This window comes from Sceloporus occidentalis, unplaced genomic scaffold, assembly GCF_023333645.1.
Source record: "Sceloporus occidentalis isolate IW3139 unplaced genomic scaffold, rSceOcc1.0.p SCAF_7, whole genome shotgun sequence".
Taxonomy (NCBI): domain Eukaryota; kingdom Metazoa; phylum Chordata; class Lepidosauria; order Squamata; family Phrynosomatidae; genus Sceloporus; species Sceloporus occidentalis.
The window spans coordinates 73490540-73515072 of record NW_028316987.1 but is presented as its reverse complement, the minus strand read 5'-3'; the positions used below and the strand labels follow the sequence as shown (position 1 = coordinate 73515072).

At 38.2% G+C, this 24533-nt stretch overlaps 1 protein-coding gene across 1 annotated transcript in view; it reads right to left on the bottom strand.

The window, feature by feature from the left end:
• The window catches only part of PLXDC2 (plexin domain containing 2), a 269613-nt gene that overhangs the window by 88243 nt on the left and 156837 nt on the right, over window positions 1-24533 (bottom strand). Inside the window, exons 3-4 of the mRNA XM_089533334.1 lie at window positions 15421-15567; window positions 3719-3788 (exon numbers count right to left, since the gene is read on the bottom strand). Of these exons, the coding sequence (XP_089389460.1) occupies window positions 3719-3788; window positions 15421-15567 (217 nt within the window). The remainder of the gene's footprint in view (window positions 1-3718; window positions 3789-15420; window positions 15568-24533) is intronic.

Below are 24533 nucleotides of genomic sequence, written 5' to 3'. Positions count from 1 at the left end.
AGAATAAAATTAAATCTTTATATATCTTTAGAAAATAACCAGCTAAACTATCGAACAAATCCAAACAACTATCCAGATTTTCTAGCCTTTTACCTTGGAAAATTACCATCCCAGACCAATGAAAGATTGATTTTATAGCTCAATACAACCTTACCTAGTATTATTTAGAGAGCACACAAATTCCTTATACTTTAGTCTGCTATGCTAGTGTCACTTCCATTTCTTTCTCAGAATGCCAATCTTCGCCCCAACCTGACATTTAAGTCCATTGCCAATGCTGCTGTTGTCTCCTAAGTGGAAACCTCTAAAACAGTCTGTCAAGAAACCTTTCTATTATCAGAGAGCTTGAAAGTCTCTAGTGGTTTTCCAAGTATCAGAATTAGCATGCACAGGAATCCCGTATGACAGATACCTACCTATAGAAGAACATGATTTGATTAATTATACTAATAATGGCAGTACAATCTGATTTACTTCACAGCCATGAAGCAAGTAACCTTGGTAAGACATGATTTGAGAGCAAGGATACTCTAATTGTCCAAATCATCCCATTTGATTTCTCTCTCTATTTCATTAATTAGGGGGGTCAAAATCATAATCTATTAACATCTCATTCCAAGAATTTGGGTGAAACCAGTTGCAAATAAATAGTTTTTTTGCAAATGGTTCCTTTTTCTAAAAAGACGGCACAAGAACAAATCAAAGCTTTAACATAATTAGGGACAACTTCATTACTTTTATTGTGCAACAGCAACCTTGTAATGACTTCTCTAATGGGGATGTGAAAGAAGAGGAAGAATATATCACATGTTCTAGTCAGATTCATGTTGTTTTCTCATGGTGTTGCCTCATGCTGCCTTATGAAAACCACCTTAGGTGCCATACTGGGAGAAACACAGAATATAAATAAAATTAAATTAAAACTTTATTTTTTTTTTAAAAAAAGTTATGTTATGGGCTCTGAGATGACAAGAAGGATAGGAGGAGAACATGTGCTGTACCACAAACCATTGGGTAGTGGCATTTAAAAGCAACTGACATTGTTTTATTTATTTATAAATATATTTGAGAGAGCCAATGCACTGTACCGGTTTGAATGCTGGACTATGACTCTGGGGACCAGGGTTCAACTCCCTGCTCAGGCATAAAAACCCACTGGATGACCTTGGGCAAGTTATACCCTCTCCGCCTCAGAGGGAAGTGAAGGCAAACCCTCTCTGAGAAAATCTTGCCATGAAAAACCTATGACAGATTCATCTTAGGATTGCCATGCTTGTTTCAGGGTTGCCATAAGTCAGAAATCACTTGAAGACAAACAGTAACAACAACAATATATATTCAACAAAATAAATATATTCCTTGCTTTAAATTTTGCTCCATAGGTTTTAATAAGAAACATAGAACATAAGAAACTAGAATTTCTCTAAGGAACAGAATCTCTCTTGCCATGATCATGTGGAGAAATTCCAATCCTCAAGTAAAAGACAATCGTCGCTTCACACATAACTAAAAGTTAGATGACAAATCCTCCCTAATGCACAAGTTCTCTCCTATATCACTTGGATTATCCAAACCACAATTTTATCTGCATCTGAATTAGAAAAAATGATTACTTCAACAACAACAGCAATGTTTAACTCCAAGCTAGAATTGGATATCATAGTTTGAAAAGGTTTCTGGAGGAGCAGCTATATAGTTTGTTGTAGCAAACAATAGGGAGTACTGTAGCACCTAAAAGACTAACAAACTTTACTTGGCATAAACTTTTGTAGAATGTGCCCATTTGAAGTGGTGGGTTGCAGTCTACAAAGTCCTATGCAATATATACTCTTTAGGCTTTCTAGATGCTATGTAGATCTGAAGAGGTTTTTAATGTTGGCTGTCAGGCAAACAAACATAGTGTATTCATATTTTGATATAATAATAAACAATGATTTGTCCAAATCAGGAATTACAGAAAGAAACTGGCATATGCTCTTCTCATTTGTACAGCTTACTTTTTCCTCAAAGAATCTCTTTCCTTGTAGGAAAAATAACACAAATTGCACAGGATGCTTGTTTATCTTGGTACATTTGGTTGGTGACTGTGATCTATCTCATAGCCTGTCGTCCTGGAAAAATTAAGCAGTCACAGATCAGTTATTTGTGACTAAGCAAAGCAGTCTTAGCTACTGTCTGTCTGTTGTTGTTGTTCTCCCTCATCTCTATGTCTATCTTTCTCCTGGCTACTAAGCTTCCCATGTAAGAAAACATACCCATTATAACATAATCCTCATTGGTGTCTGTCTCTTGGCCATTGCCTTTTCTAGAAGGCCCACTCCTTTTTCAAATAACAAGACGAGAAAGCTCCACTTTCAGTCCTCTTTGTCATCCCATTTCTTCACAAAAAATGTCATATAAGGGAAGTTCCAGCATTGTATATTTAATTGATTTGTAACATATACCAATGAATTTTCTGGACTGATACTGTAGAAGTGGCTTTAACTCTGTGCTTTGTTAGTGTGGAAATTCATTAGTGGGAAAATGCACCTGGGATCAACTCATATCAACTTTGAGTATGGTATACCTGCTTTGCAAACACCTGTTGATGTAACTTTATTTTTTATTTTATTTATGTATTTATCTATTTATTTAGGTATTTATATCTTTTTTTTTAATCAGACAGTTCCCTGCCCTCAAGCTTACAATCTAAAAGACACGAAACAAAAGGAGAAGGGAATGATGGAGGGAAAGGGGATGAGGTCCAGTGGTTCTTCTCTCCCTCTGAGGCCTGGACCAGGCAGATGGATTGGAGGGAGGGCTCTTCCTTCTTCCAGGCTAGTCCTGATGGAGCTGGACCTGCCTGGTAACTCCCTCTCAGGCCGGCGGATGGCAGTTATGGAGGGCCATAATATTTTTAACATTATGAGAACAGCATTTGTTGTTGAGACTGATAAGATGCTGCTGCAAAATACATACCTCCACAGGCTAAGCCAAACCATACACAATTCTGGGGTTTTTGTTTTTTTAAAAAATGGTAATGGCAGAATCAGTTTTTACTTCAATTGCAACACACGGGAAAGGGATGGGAGGATAGACAAATACTTTTCTTCCCTGTAGCTGCTGTTAGTACTGAAAGGTAAAGATTAATCAATTTCCATATCAGCAAAAATAAACAACCCAGGGAGGGGGGGTTTCATCAGGGGAGGAAAGAGTTAAAACTTTCCTCCTCATGATTGTAGTTCTAGCATTGTGCATCCTGACATCTGTTATTCACTTCTTTTAAAAGATGTATCAGCTAGTGACAATTTTAGTGTCTTGTTTGGTTTGTCACATGTATTGTGGTTTCCTAAATGCATCAGAAGCCAATTAATCAGTCAATCACAACAAATTTATAACCCAGTAAGCAGTGTAATGGCAGTATTTGTAAACTACTTAGTGAACTGCTATTCATGAGAGAAAGTGAATGGTGAGATATAAGATTTTTTAAATAAAACTGTCATTCAAAATGTGTAGTAAATCAGTCGGTGATGAATGTAAAAAGTTTGCATGCCCAGAAGATGGAACATACTTGAAAGAATGGGCAGTCTAACTTCTCAAATATTGGATAATGGAAGCTCTACTGTACTTTACTTTTTCTCTTATGATTAAAATATATAGTTATCCAAAAATATACAGCTTTAAACATCTGAAGCCCATGTCAAACATATTCAATGTGAATGGGTAGAAAGCCACTTACCACCAGTTGCCACAGTAATTTCACGAAGGAAATGGCCATAAAATGGGAAATCGAAGGACAGATTTACTCTCTGCAAAGAACAACACCAAAAAAAGAAAATCAATAATATAAGGAATATTAGAGACTGTTCAGTTCAATACATGATCCAGCACTTTTACCATAAGTATCCTTGCCTTTCTCAACATGGAATAATTTCTTAGTACTAATGCTGAAAACAGTTCTGCACAGCAGATGAGGCTCAGCAACAGATAAAGGAGGCATACTTATGAAGAAAGCATACAAATGAAGACTGAAGCAACAATCCTAAGCATTTCTGGCCAACTTGAAAGGGGTTTTCAAGTTAAAAAAAAGAGAGAGCAAAGGATTAGGTTGTAGACATCTACAATACTGTATACCAGTCTTCTCCAACCACTTGTCCTTTTATGGACTACAACCACCATAAGCCTCATCCAGCCCCCATGGTTGGGGATGACAGGATCTACTGCCAAACACATCTGGAAGACACCAGGTTAGGAAAGGCTGAGTGTTATCAACCTCACAGGATTGTTGTGAAGATTAAAATGGAGGAAGAGGACCATGTACATAATCTTGACAATAAATGTAACAGACAATAAATGTACAGACAATAAATGTAACAAATGCATAATAAATAAATTTCATTTAAATCTTCACAGGAAGAGATTGGAAATGTCTTCAAAATAGACACTTTCATGTAGCCTGGTTTTGGTCATTGATGCCACTAATACAACTGTCTACTCCTGTTCCCTCAGTGTGGAGACCAGAGGATGTAATGTGGTTATGGTGTGAACAAAACCCTTTTACCCTTATTACCATGCATTTATTTTTAAAAAAAAATTCCAGCTTGCTCAGGATCTTTGAGGAAGATCTAGAGCCCTCCCTTCTAAAGTTGGGCAGTTGTTTGAAACAAATCCTGCTGAGCCACCTGGTATGTCTGCTGCTGCTGAAGTTAGAATGAGGTGCCCAGCCAGGTGCCTTGCTCTGACCTCAGAGTGAAGTGACCCATGGTGGTGGCAGAAGGAGCAGGCAGCTCAGTGGGATGCATGTGTGGTCAGCCATCCCGCTTCAGAATGGAGGGCTTTCCAATGAAGGAGGGTCAGGAAAGGTCTGTGGACAAGATAATCCAGGCTGCCCTGTTCCAGTACATACTGGGCTGAAATGAACCAGGTTCACTGGAAGGGAAGAAGATAGGGAAGAAGGGCTGAAGGGCCATTTTTGGTCACATATGAATGCCTGAAGACATTAGCATGGTGGAGCTTTGTCAATTTGGATCGGTTAAATTTGCTCTGTCTTGGCTTGTGGTAAATACCTCAATTTATTGTGAGCCATTATGAAGGGAAAGGAGTGGGAATTCACTGGAATTAAACTGGAACCACTCATTCTTTGGGTTGCCAAATGGGCTCCTCTTTATTTCTATACTGACAAACATGGTGAACATCTATATCTTTATAGCAATCTATAATTGGTCACTGCTTTGTCCAGGTTTGACCATATAACACCTGTCCTAAAATCTCTTCACTGGCTGCCGATTAGCTTCCGGGTGCAATACACGGTGCTGGTTATTACCTTTAAAGCCCTACATGGCTTGGGCCCGAGTTACTTGCAGGAATGCTTCTCCCTACACAATCCGCCCTGCACTCTCAGAATAACTGGGAAGAATGTGTTAGAACATCAATCAACTAGGCTCATATCGACTTCCCAGAGAGCCTTCACAGCAGCTGCTCCAAAACTGTGGAACGCTCTTCCAGAAAAGATCCGTCTTATTACCTCCTTGGAGGCGTTTAAGAGGGCACTTAAGACAGATTTCTTCCGGCGAGCTTACCCGCCTGACGTTGTGTAAGAGACACCTTCAGAACATTCTATGAATCTACTGCATTACCACTTGACGATGAGTTAGCTTTTAAGATTAATTGTATTTTTATTGATGCATTTTTATATGTATTTTATTACTGATGTATGTGTTTTAGCAAACTGTAATCCTGCCTCGATCCAACTGAGAGAAGCAGGAAAATATAAACAAATTACACACACACACACACACACACACACACACACACACCATATACACACATAGAGCATGTATAGTTTATATATGAGATACTATTAAATCATATGGTATTTAGTTTTACAAATTTCAGGATGTATGAAATCAAAATCATCTGAAGCTAAACTGGAAAAGCAAAAGAAGGGATAATGCTCATTCCATCCATTCCATTTAAAAATCCCTTAAATGTATTTTTAAATTAAGTTAATGTATGTCTCATTTTTAACTTTGATATTTTGCTTTTGATTTAATACCATCACTATGCCGCCTCCAGAAAGGATTAGTTTCCTCATCTATTGGGTATTTTAATGGAACAAAATTAATGTTTATAATGGCTTCAAAATTGATTTACTTTGATTTCTTAAAAGGGGATATGCACACATATTTTGCTTACAACTGGAAATACTGATTCTATTTCCTAAACAGATAATTAAAACCTAAAAAATGGAATGTTAAAGATACAGAATTTGTACTAATTGAAAAATATGTTAATCACTGAAAACCTCCTTCTCCTGTGCTTAATTTGTGTTATTAGTGCGACTGGGGGAGGGGAGATTATTACATCCCCACATGCCTATCCTGTTCTTCTACCATCTGTAAACAGTAATGCACCCATCATTGGATATTTTATCCACTTTTCACTACTTAACATTTAACAACTAGCATGGAACATTAATCAACTTTCATGTTGTCTCTCTTATGGATTACATTAATCTTCCATAATTTGGTGCCTTCCAGATGTGTTGGAACTGCAGCACCCATTATTCCCAGCCAGCATGGTCATGCAAAAAGCTGAACTACAAAGAAGAAGAGGAGGAGGAGGAGGAGGAAGAGGGTTTGGAAAAAAAAAACACCTTGATGGCTTATTTATCCTATAATTTATCCAGTTTTCATTCAAAGCCACATAGCTTGGTATTGTGATGTAGAGGCAGAAGGAAAATGAATGTAAGAGAAAGTTGGCCAAAAAGAAGGATAATATGATTTTGAATCAGGATAGATAAATCGAAAGAGCTTATTTTATCGCATCAACAAGTTGTCTTGACCCTCAATAAGTATGTTGGTAATATGTCACTATACTTTTACATTTTTTTACCTTTTTATTGAGCCATTATGGTGTAGAGGTTTGAGTGTTGGACTAGGACACTGGAAGGCCAAGGTTCAAATCTCTGGTCAGCCATGGAAACCCACTGGGTGATATTGGGCAAGTCACACACACTCAGATTCAGAGCAAAGGTAAAAGCAAATCCCCTCAGCAATTTTTTTTGTCAAAAGCCCTGAGCATTGCGATAAGTCAGAAATCACTTGAAGGCACAAAAGAAGAACGAGAACAACAATAATTATTTTTATTCCAGCAGGACTTTGAGAATTGTTTGTTCAGAGCAAACAGACCTTATGTAATGTGCTGTATTTTTGCTTTAGCTTAGTTTCATTTTCATGATGGTTTAATTGTATTTTAACTATTAAATGCTGTTGATTTTTAGTTATGCTTGTTCTAATAGTCGTAAACTGCCTTAAGTCTTGAACTGGAAAAAAGGTGGGATATAAATAAATAAAGGGATGCATGACTGATAAGGGACCAGTCTTATCCTTCTCCCCTGCCTATGTGGCAGGGGAAAGTTCCACCGCCATTGTATCTCTGTTTGTGTTCTGCTGGGGATGGAGCACAACAAAAACAACAAACAAGTGTTGTGAATTTGGGTGAGGAAAGACCCTCATTCCCTGATGCATTCCTCAATTTGGCCCAGAGGCACGCTAGCCCTGAAACTGATGCAGTAAATTCCCTGTTATTGGAGCCCAAAGGAAGGAAGGTGTGAGAAAAATAAACCTACACTCGACTTCCATCTGTGCTGCAATGAACCATCAGGACTTTGGATTTGGTGGAGCAAACACCATAGATGCTAGACCCTTCCCCTCATAGGCTTGCTCTACACATTCTTCTTCTTTCTTCCAGTCACACTTCCTTTCTTTTCATTTCATCTAAGCATCTCAAATATGCCACTTACTTTCTTACCTTAACTGCTACAAATGTCTCCCAGGACATGAGCTGAAATTAGTTTAGGAGGAAACAATACTGAACTCAAAGTGCATGTGTTGCTTTGAATAACTGTGATCCAAATACTGAACGTCCCCCTTTGATATGAAAGAAGCTAATCTGTCTGAGTTAAGAAGGGAGAAAGAAAAAAAAAAGCTACTGATTGAAAACATCATTTGATTCCCAACCCCGTATAAGCTAATTTGCATTACGACACTAAGCTTATACAGAAGTAAGCATCATAGAATCCAAAAAAAGCTTACTCTGAAGCAGTGGTGGGCACAGTAGAGCCTATGGAATACACAAAGCCCAAGAGGCCTCTTATTTCAGGCTAGACTTTCCCAGTGTCACTCCCTATAACAAAAATGGAGGGGGCAAAAATGGGTCACAGAATCAGATACATGAGAAGGTCTTAACCCATCTCAAGTAAAAAAAAAATCAAAATCAAAACTGAAGTGGCCTTTGAGTTATGGTTGAATTTTGAAAAAAAAAAAGTTTAACTTTTCCCCCTAACCTGGTATAGTCCATAGCAGGTGCTGTGGTAAACATTTGACCCCCACTTCAACCTAAGCTACCTACTCCTGATTGAAAGAAAGTACTTTACATTAGTAGCAAACATGTTTCACTGAAAATTATGCTTTATATTTTCAGATGTATTTTCCACATTGGACACAATTCAAGGTATGGACAACGTTCAGTCACCTCTTTTTAAAGTTCTGTTGCCTTTACCCATCCTATTCAACATTTTGTCCACATTTTTTCTATTCGACTGTGAATTCACAAAATTCTTAGATGGGAATTTATACTTCCAACACTTCTTTGATTTTTAAACTGCACTTCAAAGGCTTTTTTTTCTTTCAGAGAGCCTTATTTTAAATCAGGCCTGGTGAATGGGTGGTCATTCAGGTGTTGAACAATATCCTTATGGTCATTAATCATTGGGTATGCTAGCTAAGCCTTATGGCAGTTGCAGTACAACAACATCTGGAGAGCCACCAGTCATCGTTCTTTCTTTTATCTTCTTTTGTCTTTGCTGTAGAAAGGCCTATGTTATAATTGTCCCCTTGGCATAGAGGAATTCATAGTCTGAAGATTTGTTTGTTCTGAAGCAGTTGATGGGCAGTTACAAAGAAGCATATGCACTGGTGTTCATGAGGGTCTTCAGAATAAAGTTATCTTTTACTTTACTTTAGACTGTTTTCAGATTCAAAAATATTACAATCTGGGTCAGATGTTATAGCAAGCAGCAGTGGGGTTAAATCAGGAAGCAGATGGTTTTGTTCTTTCCTTTGCTGTTGTACTGAAGAAGAGACTAAGGGGAATGTAAAAGCCCAATGTTGGATATAGACAAAGCTCCATTTGTGTCATTTCAGTTGGATTTCTCAAAATCGTTTCACAGAGACTCATCTAAATAGTTGACTAACTGTATATAGTCCACAGATGGTATTTACAGGTCTTCTAAACCGTGCTTTATCAAGCTAGAAACAAACATTTCAGTTGAGCAATTCTTTCCTTCTTCACCTTTCCTCACTCTCCTCCCTGGTTTGGTGTGCAGATGCTGGCTTGCATTAAGCCACAGTGATCATTTGATGCTGGCTTACTTTCCAGATTTAAATAACACTAAGTCAGGGTCTCCCTGATTTAAATCTACTGGAGAATTCTATCTTAGTAAAGGCTGGGTCCTTGTACCAAAGCTGGGATGCAGCGAGGGAAGGAGGGATTGTTCATGCTACACATCTGTTCTTTACTTCATAAACCATGATTCTTGAAGCCTCCAATGATAATCCAAACTGGGCCATTGATATTGTAGTCCCTTGTCTCAATTCCCTCCCACTTCCATCGACCAAACAAAAAAGTGTTTGGTCGATGGAGTATGCTAGGAGTATGGTGTTGAAATAAAAGTTGAGGGAAGATGCTCCAGTACATTAGGTTTGTTACAAGGAAGCATATGTGTTCTGCATAATGTATAGTATAAACCTACACATACCTAGTCAACATTATGTATTCTGAAATGTGAAAAGTGTCTATATTTTGACACTCACAGGATAAGCCATTGCATCTGCTATGTGTTTTTAATCATGTCAGGCAAAAACGGTGTATCAAACAATATTCCTCTTGCACACACAGCAAAGAACATAACATACCCAATGAACAATCACAGAAAACAAGGGGAACACTGAAACACAGGGAAAATTGAAATTTCCAGGGACTTAAGACTCAGCATTTTAGAAGACCATTTTCCAATTCATTAATATCCCAAATTTGGTTTAGTCTGGGAGATTAGGCATCATTCATGTTTTCCTACATTAATTCAGCCTTCTCAATCTAGGAAGCATCATATGAATTAGTTTTTTAAAAAATTAGAACTCTTTTTTTCTAGAGAATAAACCTTAAGATGCTGCTTGCATTTTCATCATTTAATCTCTAGTTGATGTGAAAATTCTTCTTTATTGTATAATGGCACAGATTCATCTCTTTACAAGGACAGAGAAGACATTACAGGGCAGTTCTGACAAGCCAGCCCTTAAGAATTTTTAACACTCTAACAGTTTTATGATTCTTCCCCTACTTGCCCCAAATTTATTATCTTCAGAAGTTAGAAGAATGCATAAAACAGTGAAGTGATGTCAAGTCCAACTAGAAGTGACATTTTTCTTCTTACACCTACAGGTGCAAGATTAAAATCTTGATTTAACCATAATCAAGGACTACAAAATTATTTCTTTCCTAGTTTCAATGAAGAAATTTCCTATATGGAATGCTTGCACACTAAGTGGGTTTGCCAAGGTGACATTAAAAACATTTGATTGTGCAGTGTCTTACAGGGAGAGTTATATTAATTTGGACCTAAAAAAAGATGTAATTGTAAAACTAATTTTTTAGGATCATATAGCTGCAAGATTATCAAAACAAACGTATTGCAATGCAAATAGGATATAAAAAGATATGGGCCAAACAGATAACTATTCACTATGGTAGATTACTAATCCATGTTTTGGCAATTCATAGGATGAAATTATAAATAAAAAGAGTAGAATCTTATGATTTTTCTATTTCTTGTTAGCCTTTTAAATTAGATTAGACAGCTTTTTGGGGTGAAATCGAGTATTTTTATCTGATAAATAGTTCAAAATCTAGATTGTCTTTTTTCTTTTTTTCCCCCTCCCTCCCTCCCTCCCTCCTTCCTTCCTTCGCCAAGTAGCGTGGCTACCATTTGAGAAAACAACCCCCAACAATATTCATTGTGGACAATTTACATTGTTTTCATGTAAAATATATTGTGGTCACTTTCACAAAATTGCTTTTGAACTAATTAATAAAACCACCCACAAACAAATGTCTGTGGAATATGTATTTGTGGCACCATTTCCCAAATTGTAAATTTATTAATTCAAAGCTGAGATGAAAACATGAGGGAATTTTTCTTTTTCTTTTCTTTTTTTGGTTTTGCACTTGGTTCGGAAGATTACCTGATACGTTTTTGTAAAGGAAAGATGGAAAGATGGATTCACAGCACTGCAATCCATTGCTGCAAAGTTTATACCACAATGATTAGAAGCAAGCCTTCAAATTACAGCTGTACAGTTGTGGCTGTTAGCTTTCATGACAGTGTGGTGGTGAATCCATTTGTTGTTTGTGCTGAACATTACAGGAGCTTTCCAAACTGGTAAGCCTATTTTGTGGGTTGAGGTCAGTACTTTCAAATGCACTGGAGCTTAGCTGACTTTGGAACCATTGGCTACTACTGTTTTAATAATGTGCATTGCAAAGAACAACAGACCTTCTTGAAGCGGATAGGCACATTTTTATGGCATCTTATTGCTGTTTACAAGAGGCAACCTCAGTTGTCTTTCTTCTCTTAAGTTTATACATATCTTTTAAAACAACATACATGGCTGTGATTAACAATAGTTTAAGATTGAGTGAACCTTTTTGGATTTCCTGTGTTCACTGAACATCTCAGGTTAGAATACGAGTTGGAAACTGTCTAGTAATCTCCCATTTTCCTTCTAATATCAGTCATAATGTTCAAGACACTACTCCTGAGTCACAGCATGACAACATATTATGAGTTCAGAACTTGTTGGTGTTCTTCAGACTCAAATAAGCAAATGTAATACATACTAAGACAGCTCTCATCTTTCATTCCCAGAATCTTCATTTGAGAGCTACACTAATTTTTCCATAAAGGAGGGAATGAGTTTAAATCAATATTAAAACGACCAAGAATCTTGTGGCACCCTAAAGAATATTCCATTTTTTAATATTCCATAAGCTTTAATGTATATCTTGGTAGATGCCATAAAACTGTCTTATTTCCTGCAGCAGTATCTCCCTTACCCAAATGTTCATGCCATTACTAATGATTCTAAATAAAATGAAGAAAACAAACACACCATTTCTCTGCTCAGTCTGTTATACAGATTAGCATCTCATAGGAATGAATATTTTAATTATTGAAGCCAGATAATTCACTCAAGTTAAAACATGCTACCATTGAAGGCTACCACAAGGTGAAGTTGCAAATCATGTTTATTTATGTATTTAAAGTATTTATATCTCACCTCCAGGACCCAGAGACAATGTACAACAGGTAAAAATGTTTTAAACAATTTGTTGTGTGTCTTCAAGTCATTTCTGACTTATGGTGATCCTAAGGTGCACTTATCATGGGGTTTTCTTGGCACCATTTGTTCAGAGGAGTTTTGCCATTGCCTTTTCCTGAAGCTACAGAGGTAATTTTTTAAAAAATAAATTAAAATACTCTTTAAGAACTCTTTAAGAAACAAACTAAAGATATTCCTTATAATAACTTAAAAATGAACAGTTAAAGCAGTACTGTTTTAAGTACCAAAGGCCATGAAGACCAATACCATTTTAGTTGTACTCCAAATGCTCAAAACAGAACCAGCTTAATTTCTATTGGCAGGGAGTGATGATCTTATAGATACCCTGGTCCCAAGCTGTTTAGAGCTCTGCAGGATAAAATCAGCATGTTACCTTTTATTTTCTCCACATATAAGCAAATCTTGCCATATAGTATGCAAACACCAGACTACAGTTCCTAGATTCCCACAGACAGACTGGCCAAATTCTGGTCTGTAGAGGGAAAGATGTAGATCGCTACTTTTACTATGAATATGTGGAGTGATACCAGGGAGCCATCTCGCACTAATGGCACATCTAGGAGTGTTTGCCCAGTTTCTCTGTCAATATTCCCTTCTAAAAGGCATTCTGTCAAGGGGACAACAAAATCAAACACAGCTATCTTTCTCCTCCATTTTAGCTGGTTTATTTGGTTACTTTAGTACTTGCTTGAGCAAATTCAAAGTTATCCATATTCAGGTTGAACCACCTAGTCAATTTTATCTAGCTGTGCAAATTTCTTTTTAATCACAGCCATGCATTTTAACTGCCCAAAATGTATATGGCTAAACTTCCAGAAGACTCTAGCTCTGAAAATCAAATTCTGAGATTATTCAAGCAAGAATTTTACCCCCAAATTTGCATAAATTTTGCCTACACACTACAATACAATCAGCTCTCCACATTTGTGGCTTTAACTATTGTGAATCTGATTATTCGTGGATCTAATTCATATGTTCTCTCTAGGAATCTCTAGTTCCTCCAGAACAGCTCTATGGTAAACCTCTGTCAGAAGTCGCACTGGATGACCTAGCAATTCCTAGAGAGAAGACTTCTCTAGTCATTGATAGGTTCTCCAGCACAATTCTATGGTCAACCTCTGACAGAAACCTAGAGATTCCTAGAGAGGTGTTTTTTTGGGCTAAAAATAGTAGGGTTTTTTCCACTTTCACAGGCATCATGAGCCGCTAAGCCCAGTGAATGTGGAGAGCCCACTGTACAGTCAATATGCACTGGGCTTTCTATCTTGGATTCTAATAGAATGAAAGTACTATGCATAAATGCACACACATGTTACATATACTTTCTTACCAATTTCTATATCTGTTCACTTGAAATTTCTCCTAATTGACAGCTATCTTTTTTTTACTCCAAAATCTCATTTTTAGATTTAAAATACCCAGAAATTAATGCCTTTAATAATATAAATCTATTGCTCTGCACCTACAAATTCGTTGTCATGACTCATTTGAAATTTAGAGGCAAAATTAAGATCAAGTGCTCCCACAGTACAGTATTGATTTTTTGGGGAATGGAAGTACATATATACACGCATACATATACCCACAACGAATACATGTGAAAAAGTTGGAATTCCTTTCATCAAACATTCTTGCTGTTTCATTCCTTCATGTTCTTTACTCGCTTTCCCAGGGAGCTCAAAAAAAGACTTGTTCACAGAATAGTCACACTATTAAGCATTCTTATTTGTTGCACCGTTTCTTTTTTATTACCAAACAATCGACCATGTCTAGAAATCTCATATAACTCATATTGTGCAATATTAGGTTCATTCTTAAATCAGGAAACTGCCAGACTCCAGCATTTTCACTTTTGCTTCATCCATTTATTAGATATTCTTTCCAGTTTAGCTGGGAAAAGAAAGTTTCTATAAATTATGTTGTGTCAGTCTAAATCTAGAAGGTTTATTATCCCTCTCTCCTTCCAAATCTTACAGAGAATCTCTCCTGTCTGATACTCTTCTCTTAGCCTGTCACCTGGTTGGCGAGTTTATTGGTCCTGGGAAATGATATGACACAACCCAGAGGACAGCAGCCTTCTAACCTCCTTATTTCTTTCACTCCCCTCCCTCCTAAACTGATTTTCAGATCATTCCTTCTATAGTTTTAAGGATTCCTGTACTATATCTTAAAGATGTCTTCACCTGCCCCCCATCCAGATGTCAGAACTCATTCCAATTGATTTTCAAACCAACAGAGCAAGAATTGTTCCATCACAATAACGTGGAAGTAATTTTTTGCAATTTCATTTATGTCTCCTATCAGGGCAACTCTAACTCTTTCCTTTGCAGAGTTGCCAGTACTTGGATGAGCATAAAGCACTAAGTGATACTTTCAAGGGAGATGTTTAGTGTCCTTCCAACAACTCATGCATGATCAGAATTAGCCAAAGCAGATTTTGGATATGGAAATGCAACTGGATCTGCTATCTCTGTTTCCATATAACCAGAATCAACAGCAATAAAACAACAATATTTTGGCAATGATCAAAGAGTTTACAGAGATCCAGGTACCAAGGCACCTCAGAGAAACCTAAATGAGTAAATAATACAGGGCTGCTACTTTCTTTGTTCAAATTATGGCAGTTCAGCTAGTCACTGTGTAGAGTAATTCAACTCCGTGGCCAAACAGCCACTGTCATGAATGACTCTTGTTTTCCTCCATAGCATTTTGGAAACTTGCTAAGGTTTTTAAAAAGAAAAAAAGAAAAAGAAAAAAACATTCCAATGCAGACATGTAAAGCAAAACAAACCTTTACAAGGACCTCTCACCTTAGCAACAACAACAACAAAAGAAAATATAAGCAATAAGATGTAATTTTTGTTCAGTGGTGAACATCTTTGTCTACTAGCTACTCTACACAACAGTATTGTGTGCATTACATTGGTACACAGATGACAACAAAAGAGATTAAATAGAAATGTGTATCAAAATGTCTTACTGCTGCTTGCCGATGCGTATTGGAGAGGATTCCGTGAATCTTCACTTTATCTTTCTCCATTCTGTCTATGTTCACCCATAGATCACGGCTAGTAGAATCAGATGGGCCATAGGTCCGAGAAGTATAATAATTGTGATCCATATCCTCCTGAGGGGAAAAAGCCCTGAACAGTTTAGTCATCAATATGATTTCCAATCTTTTTTTAAAACTGTTTAGAAGTGCAAGTTTATTTGTTTCTTGCAGAAACCTATAAAGTTTTATTTCTTCACTGAAAAGTTAAGCTGACTAAAGCAGAAAATGAATCACAGATCTTTTTATTATATGAATACTAAGAGGTCAAAACAGCAACTTTGTTTGTGATAAATTTGATTTTATAACCACAATTTTTACATTTCAAGAACTCAAATAAGAAACTACTACAACTGCAGATATAAATGTTGACTTCTGAGTGACAACTAGTAAATCTTAACTGACAACTTCTGTTTTTTGAGTGTGAAAAGGTTTCTCCCATTCAAAATAGCTTATAAATTGTGCTATTCTGCACATGTTTTGGTTTCAGCATTCTTTATACTGATTTGCATTTTTATTGTAGTTTTGTGAGCTACAGTCTTCTCTGCCGTGGCAGTTAAAGTGGTATCAATCTGGATTATTTCTTCAGTGCAGATATTGCCCTAGTAAAGTTTCCAAACAGTTTGCAAAGGCAGGTCCACACAGAGTGGGATTGCATTCAATCACCAGACAGATCTGACTTCCCCAGTAATGGGGCCTACTGTGCAAATACACTCCTGGCCATTATTGAAACCTAGGGATTCAATTTCACATCTGAGTCACAGAGTACTTTCTGAAATTTCCCAGGAAGTGTAACCTTGTCTAACTTTATTTTCTGATATGTCTTTTGACTGACCTTTTGTCTAGATAAAGCTTCAATTTGTTCATCCTCATCCAGACCATTACTGGCAGCAGACAATTGTTAAGTACCAAAACAACTTCCTTGGAGTTATATGGAAAGGTGAGATAAGAGTTGGTTGTCAATATCATACCAGAGACATCCTAAAACTCTGGATAATGGCCTGGTACAGATGTCCTCACAGCGAACTAGGGCTAGATGAGGCTGTGCATTTACATGCCAAGCAGCCCTAGTTCACGAGGAGGCCACCATCATTGCTTGCCCCCGTCTACATGGGCGGCACCATGATGGTGCGAGCATGGCACAGCGCCCAAAATGTGCTGGCTGGAGGTGACACGATTGGGGCGTGGGAATGTGCCAATCGCACCCCTTCCAGGAAGCTGCTGTCAGCAGCTTGTTTTTGCTCCCAAGAGGGAGTGCATTGTTGTTGCGCCTTTTGGTTGCTGTGGCAATGATGTGGGACAAAAACGGGTGGCACGGACCTGTTTGTCTGTCGAGTCCCAGTATTTCTCAAAAGTTTCAGGCAACTGTCAAAACAGCAAGACCTTGCCCAAGAAAGGGACACTGGAGACTGCTTGCTAATTCTCCAATACAATGGGTGCAAGGGGCTCATTCACACTATAATTTAACCAGCCTCGTTTGTACTCAAATCGATTTCACCCACAAGTGTATTTGGGCTGAATCAGGATGAGCTCGTACAGGCTCATCTGACCCGGTTCGTTTGAAAATGGTTCTTTTAGCATGTTGTTTCAAAAGACGCAGGTTGCCCCAAATGTGAATGTGCTGTCAATCAGAGGGTGGGCAGAGGGGTGGAACACCTCTGCCCCAAATGTCTTGCTAAATGGCCCTCCCCCCCAGCATTCACGGTGGTTCCTTGGAGCTCTTTTTGATTTCAAATTTTCCATGCTGTCAAAGTGGTCCCTCACAGTGCAGCTGTTTTCCGCTCCTGCTGGTGAATTGGTTCCTTTTTCCCTGTAGAGAAGAGGTCGGCGAAGCTGGGGGGGGGGGAGGTTACTTCGGGGGCATGGTGCAGTGTGTTGTTTTTTAAAAAAACTTTGATAGCTCCTGCACACTGTCACAATTGCGTGGGTTCATAGGGATGTGGAGTCTTGGGTGCAGTGTGTGTGTGTGTGTGGGGGGGGGGGGTCAGGCTTCAGTCCAACTCCACAGGCTGAAAAACTTTAGGAAGAAGGTCAGTCTGGTGCAATATTCTTACTTACAAGCATGCTTACCTGACTCACCAGATGCTCATGGACTTCAGATTGGTGTTTGCTGGAGCTTTCTGTTACTGGTAAGGTTGGGAGGGTAGGCAGGGTTTACTAGTTACATAACGTATGCTCAGTTAAACATTTTGGCTGCCTTAGGTTGAAGTGAGAAGATGACAGCTGGGCTGTTTAACATCTGGTCACCTCAGCATAGTGTGCATCCCTGCCCCATATGTGTTGCTTTACTGGTCCTTCTTGGTTGGCCTCATGAAAACTATTAAAACCCTCTGTCAGTTCCACCTTCTTCCCAGTCTGTCTACTTGGTGATGACCATTGTTGACAATGCCTCTGCTTTAGTACCACCTGTAATGTTCTCAAAAGAGAATGGGCAAGTGATGCATCAAAAACTGTTCTTTCTGAACTAGTATAAAGAAGTGTTGCTGTTATGCTCAAGAACTGTCATAGATGTGCAACTACTGACAATCAATAGTTCTTCTCAGTGTCATTAAAATGACATCTGAAGTTCTTCAGAGGACAAAAATTAAACTAAACAAAGCCTAACTAATCTGTACAGCAACTCATGTCAATATATAGCTCTGTATTTCATCCTTTTTGTTCTGTTTGTAAAAACAAAGACCCATAGGGGAAATCAACCACACACAAGTCTCTTTTTCCAAATCTGATCAGCTTACTCAAAATGCTTCAATAATCACATTAAGCCTCAATAGATTATAGCAGAGAGATACACAACTATCCATCTGTATTCAATTTCAATTTCAACTTGTTTTCAATATCTAGTAAGGGATCAAAGGATATTATATTCTGCTTATATTTGCTGGAACTTAAATGCCCATATTACCAATGTACAGATATAAACTTAAGTTAAATGGATTGCTTTATAAAAAGCATCCTTTAAATGACACCTTGATTCATGCTTTCCTTTTAACAACTAGCAAATCAAAGACTTTAATTACAGGCTCTAGTTCGTCAATCTAGCTTAGATGGGCATGTCTGTAATTCTTTATAAATAGTGACTCTGTTTTTGGATAAGCAACATCAGATTCTGTTACAATTTAAGCATCATAGATTCATGTTTTATTGCAAAAGGAATGCAACTTCTTTAATAAATACTGTATGAGAAATTTTCTATGCTTCTATTGAGGACTGCATTTCCGCAAGAGTTAAAATGTTCCATGGGGGTCCCAAAGTGAGCAATGGGCAGGACCAGAGTTAGAAGTGGGCAGGGGCACCCCTTTTCTATCAAGGTATTTTTCCACCATGTACCCCTTCCCTTTCCCTTTTCATCCCTGTCCATTGAGATGTCAAGGGAGGGGGGAAATTACTTCTGAAAGAGGCGTGACCTGAGTGCTTATAAACAATGTCTGAAATTAGGCAGAGGGTCCTAGATTGACCAAAATCCATTTATCAAATAACAACCAACATGCTTATTTTACTAATATTCATAGAGCATGTTTCTTGATAACAGGAGAGGTGTTCCTGTAAATTACTCTGTATTACTACAAAGTTTCATTTTTAAAAAATCTTTACATATTAGAAAATTTCCATGAACAGATCTGTATTTTCAAAAATAATTTTATAATTTCTACTGGTGGATTTATGTCTTGCCAGCATACAGTGACTAGATTTATAGACATCTTAGAAAGATCTCAGAGAAGTGAAGCTGAATACTGTCAAGCTTTTTTTTAACATTGCCCTCTGAGAGACAGGCATGTAACACTACACTTTTTAAATAAACAATTGAAGACAATTCAGAAAGGTTTGAGGCAGGATGAAAAATTGAACCTCCTCCCAACCAAAACCAAGAATGTTTGTGACAAGAAAAAAAACTATTAAAAATATATTGGCTGCATGGATTTCTTATGGCTTTATTGTGGACCTTTACAGTGGTGTAGTCTTATGGAGAAAATTTATTATTTAAACATTTTCCTTGTCTGATATTTCCCAGCTGCTGGTTAAAAAAAAAAAACAACCCAAACAAGCAAAACCACATAAATCAAAATTAGCCCTTGAAAGGGTATCCAAATATGAATGGATTGGAAGAAAACTTCAAGATGCTTGAGCTTTGAGGACACTAAATTCTACACTTGTACAACATTTGCAACACTTTCTCTCTCTCTCTCTCTCTCTCTCTCTCTCTCTCTCTCTCTCTGTGTGACTTGGTTGAACAAACATTGTTTGTATAAATCACAACAACACCCAGGATTCATCTTAAAAATTGGATGGAACATAAAGTAGGAAGGCAAAAAAATTATGTCAAGCCATTTAATACTGACCAAACCATTATCCTGAATGGCTCATATAAGAGGTCAAAACATACAATGAAATATTTGGATGCTGGTTTGATGAACTCTATTAAGAACTGGGGTTCTTTATTGTGTCTAGGGCTGCATCTACACCACTTTAATTGGCATGGCTCAATGCTATGAAATTCTAGGAAATGTAGTTTTGTGAAACATTTAGCTTTCTCTTTCAGAGACCCCTGGTGCCTCAACAAACTACAGTTCCCAGAATTCCACAGCACTGAGCCATGCCAATTCTAGTGGTGCCAAACTGGATTTTTTCTCCAGTGCGGATGCAGCCTAAATTTAATATTCCAAAAATTATCAACTACAAATCCATCAAGAGAGCATGGTAATGGTCTAGGTCCACTGTAAACGTTATCTTTAGCAGGCCTAAATGAAGCATAAGGAACAAATATTCTGATGAGAGCTGGATCCCATGATTGGGAAACTGTTAGGGGAAGGTGAAGATACCTGGCCTTATCAGGTCACACAGAATCCATAAAATGTCCTGCTTCAGACAGGAGCCATCAATGTGTACTGGACAAGCATGGCAAGAGTTCAGACTAGGTAACCAATGGTCAGAGCCATAGGCAACTCATTACAAACCAAACAAACCAAAAAGAAATCTTGGTAGACTGGCCCAGCAGTAATCAGACATTCAGCAGTACTGCAATAAAGTATATTTCTTAGGATCTGCTCCCTCAAAGGAAAACTATCCAGACAGAAAAAGTCATGCCCTGTTACAAAGGTGCTGGCTCCTAGATGCAGTATAACAGAAGGGATGTCTCCCATGCTAGTTTTTAAGATGAGTCTAAGACACTGAAGAAATAATGTATTCTGACAGTACTTTAACTGTCATGGCTCAATGCTATGAAATTTTAGGACTTGTAGTTTGTTGTGGCACCAGAGTTCTGACAGAGGTGGCAAAATATCTCACAAAACTACAAATCCCAGAATTCAATGGCACTGATCCACAGCAGTTAAAGCAACTGCATTATTTCTGCAATGCAGATGCAAAGTCAAAAAAAGGGGGCAGAGATTCTTCTCAGGAAAAGAATGTGGAGATGGAGAGAGCCTGGGAAGCTGGCAGGTTCCCTTCTACCAGATTCTGCGGCAGTTGCTTTCAAGGTTCTTGAAAAGCGTCTGAATTAAACCCTCCCAACCTCCATGTCTCCTGATCCTGTCCTTAATAGTCAGATGCCCTATAAGGACATAAGGAAATAAGTTGCTAGATTGCTAGTCGCTCTTCCCATTTCCATCTTTTTAACTATCTTCTAAAAACTGAAAATCTTTTGACTGGAGTGACATAGCTGGAACATGTTGCTTTACACAGGTGAAATGTTTTCTGCTATTACATTGCTGCCTCTTGCAATCATCATTATTTATAGGGATGGGGAGTGAGGTGAGGAGCATATGTTGTCAGACTCTAACTCCCAGGATCCCTCTGCGCTGGCAAGGCTGTGGGACTTGCAGTCCCAACATGTTTTTCATCCCTAAATGACTTCATTTAAAAGCAGAGGAATGCACCAGTTATCATGCCTTGGGGTGGATCAAAACTTTATTCATACAACAAAAGACCCACTGAAACCAATTATTCACAACCAAATTCCCATTAATTCCAGTATGAATGGTCTCTCTCAATTGGAAAACTGCAATGTAGTGAAAAATTCTACTTTTATATATGCCTTGAGAACAACTATACCACCAGGGTTTTATGAAGATATGAAAGTTTAGATCCAACCTATTGATTTAAAAATCTATGCAGTGTTAGTCTTATTAACCAGTTGGAGCTCTCAAAGTAGCTTAGGAGAAGATTATACAAATGTACAATAAGACATCAATAATAATAATAATAATAATAATAATAATAATAATAATATATTTATATTCCGCCCAATCACGTAGAAACCCAGAGCAGGTGTGTTTTGAAGATAGTGGGTTGGAGAGAGAAGTTGGTATGTTAGTTTGGAGAGTTTGGTGAGTGTGGATAAAAGGAGACATTAAAAAACTGGACCCTAGAAACTGAGTAATCTGAAAAGAAAATATGAATATTACTATATCTTGATGACTTTGAATGAAATTAATCATGCAGTTTCACCACGGGACCTCATATTGAACTTACATTGAACACCTGGAGTGAGTAAAATACACCAGTGTATTCTCTTCAAGGGTCAAGGGCACACAGTTAAACATCCAGTAAATCACCCCATTAGAAATTATAGCATAAGCCCTTCTATGCTTTCCCTGATCACCCAAGCAGTAATCTTGTCTAAACACAATAGTCCTCTGATTGCTTTGCATCTATAGTTGGAAGCCCAAGTTGCACAACCCATAAAATTGATGCTGTAAGAAACCTGTTTCCCTATAATTGCTGGATACAAATTTGATTTAATGGTTCTCCCCAATGGGAAGACTGCTGCGTAGTTTTACATATGCCTTGTGAACAACTGTGCCACCAGGGTTTTCTGAGAATATGAAACACTTCTGCTTCATTTTTCATGGAGACTTCTCTTCTATTGTATATCTAAAATTAATTTCACACTGTTTTAAGCAAGAGTGCTGCATGATGGTCCACAAACATAAAAATGAATTCTATGTCTGATTTCATTTTCCAGTAGTGAATGTGATGGAAATGAATAAGAGCTGTGCATTTTTTGTAGCTTTGTCAATGGTATAGGACCACAGCATCAAAGTTAAACAAAACATAATGGAAAAGTATTTCTGCCTTGAATATACATTACAGACAGACAGAGAAGAGGACTTCAAGGATTACATGGTAACACTGAGACGATAATGGTCTCTATAAACAGACATATACAGTACTTGATGCCATGCATACTGTATGTACAGATTTGCACAATCTATCCAAATCTGAGAGTAATATTCCCACTTCCATTCACTGATGTGGATTTTTTGGAAAATTATGAACTTGTTTTTTTTCCTCCAGAAAAATATTGGAAAACCTTGTTGGGTAAAATATTCTTTTAATTTGTTATAAAATAATTATATGACTGTAAAAGGTGAGGAATACCCGGTGTCAACCCCTTGTGATTAGTAATGTACATAAGGACTCTGAAACCCAGAGCAGGTGTGTTTTGAAGATAGTGGGCTGGAGAGAGAAGTTGGTATGTTAGTTTGGAGAGTGTGGATTGTAATATAACAGACAGTATATGTTGACAGAAGTCAGAGATTTTGTTGTATGTATTTTGTACATATTGCAACTGGAAGATAAAAGTCTCCAATGACTTTGGAAGAAGTCAACAATGTCTGGGCCTCATTTCAGGTTGGTCAGTGCCTTGTTGCCCAATAATGCACACTGGGTTGTGCTTCTGCACTCTGCTGTGTGAGAGCTACTGCTGAGGTCAAGCACCTCAGACAATGTTGGAAGTTGGCACCTCTGTTTGGGGCTAGTTTTTGTTTGTTTTTGTCACAGCACACTTGCAGTACACAGAGGAGAGCCAACATTTTTCAGTGCCCTAAACAGAGCATGTTATTGTTGTGTGCCTTCAAGTTGTTTTTGACTTAGGTGACTCTAATGTGAGCTTATCATTGGGCTTTCATGGCAAGATTTGTTCAGAGAGGTTGGCCATTGCCTTCTTCTGAAGCAAAGACAGTGTGGCTAGCTTAAGGTCACCCAGTGGGTTTTCATAGCCAAGTGGTTATGCAAACCCTGATCACCAGTCATAGTCCAGTATTCAAACCACTACATGATGCTGACTCTCATGCATGGCCTGATTTAATGAGAACATAGAATACAGTGTTTAACCACTGGGCCATTTAGCCCAGTACTGTCAACTCTAACTGGCAGCAGCTCTCCATGGTTTTGAACAGGATTCATTTGTAGCCCAACTTGGAAATTCCTAGCATATCCTCATGGTTTACCATCCAAGTACAGCTATACCTCAGTTAAAGATGTGTTCCTGGGCATTACTTCTTTAACAGAAAGTTTGGTGCTAGAGGTAGGAATAACATGGAAAAACAGGCATAGGTTCCTATACCACAGCAAAGAAGAACAGTCAACAGGTTTCTGCAAATATTTTATCTACAGTCTAACAATATGCACAACAGGTCAAGGTATACCTTCCATATATAAACTACAGTAAGACATTTTGAACTTTCTAGAGACCACCTGAAGGCTTCTTCCACAATGTATCCAGACATGATTTATAGTTTCCATTTTGTGCTCAAATGTATAGATTTATGCTCATTAAAAAACATGCTGGGGGTTGCAAGTGACACAAGTTATCTGCTTTCTCCTTTTCTATCTTGCTGTTCATGAACACTCAGGCGGGGTACAAACCGCCGCTTTGCAGCGGTCTGCCGCCGCCGCCGGTAGATCCGTGGGGGAGCCGGAGCCTTCAGACAGTGCGGCTCCCGCGCGGACCGAAAAAGAAGCTCCAAAATGGAGCTTCTTTTTCAGTCGTGTTTGTGACGTAGCGAGGCGCCAGGGGCGCACTCGCTACGTCATAAAGGCTGCGACACGTACGGACGCTCAGCGTCCGATACGTAAAGATGGCGGCGCCCATGTGGAAGGGGCGCCGCCATCTTGTACGTATAGGATACGTACTAGGGTTAGGGGGGTGCGGAAGCACCGCCCCTTCCTAACCCTAGTACGTATCCTATACGTACTAAATGGCGGTATGTATCCCGCCTATGTAACGGATTCTGGAAGCAGCTGCTATTTACCTGCCTGCTGTA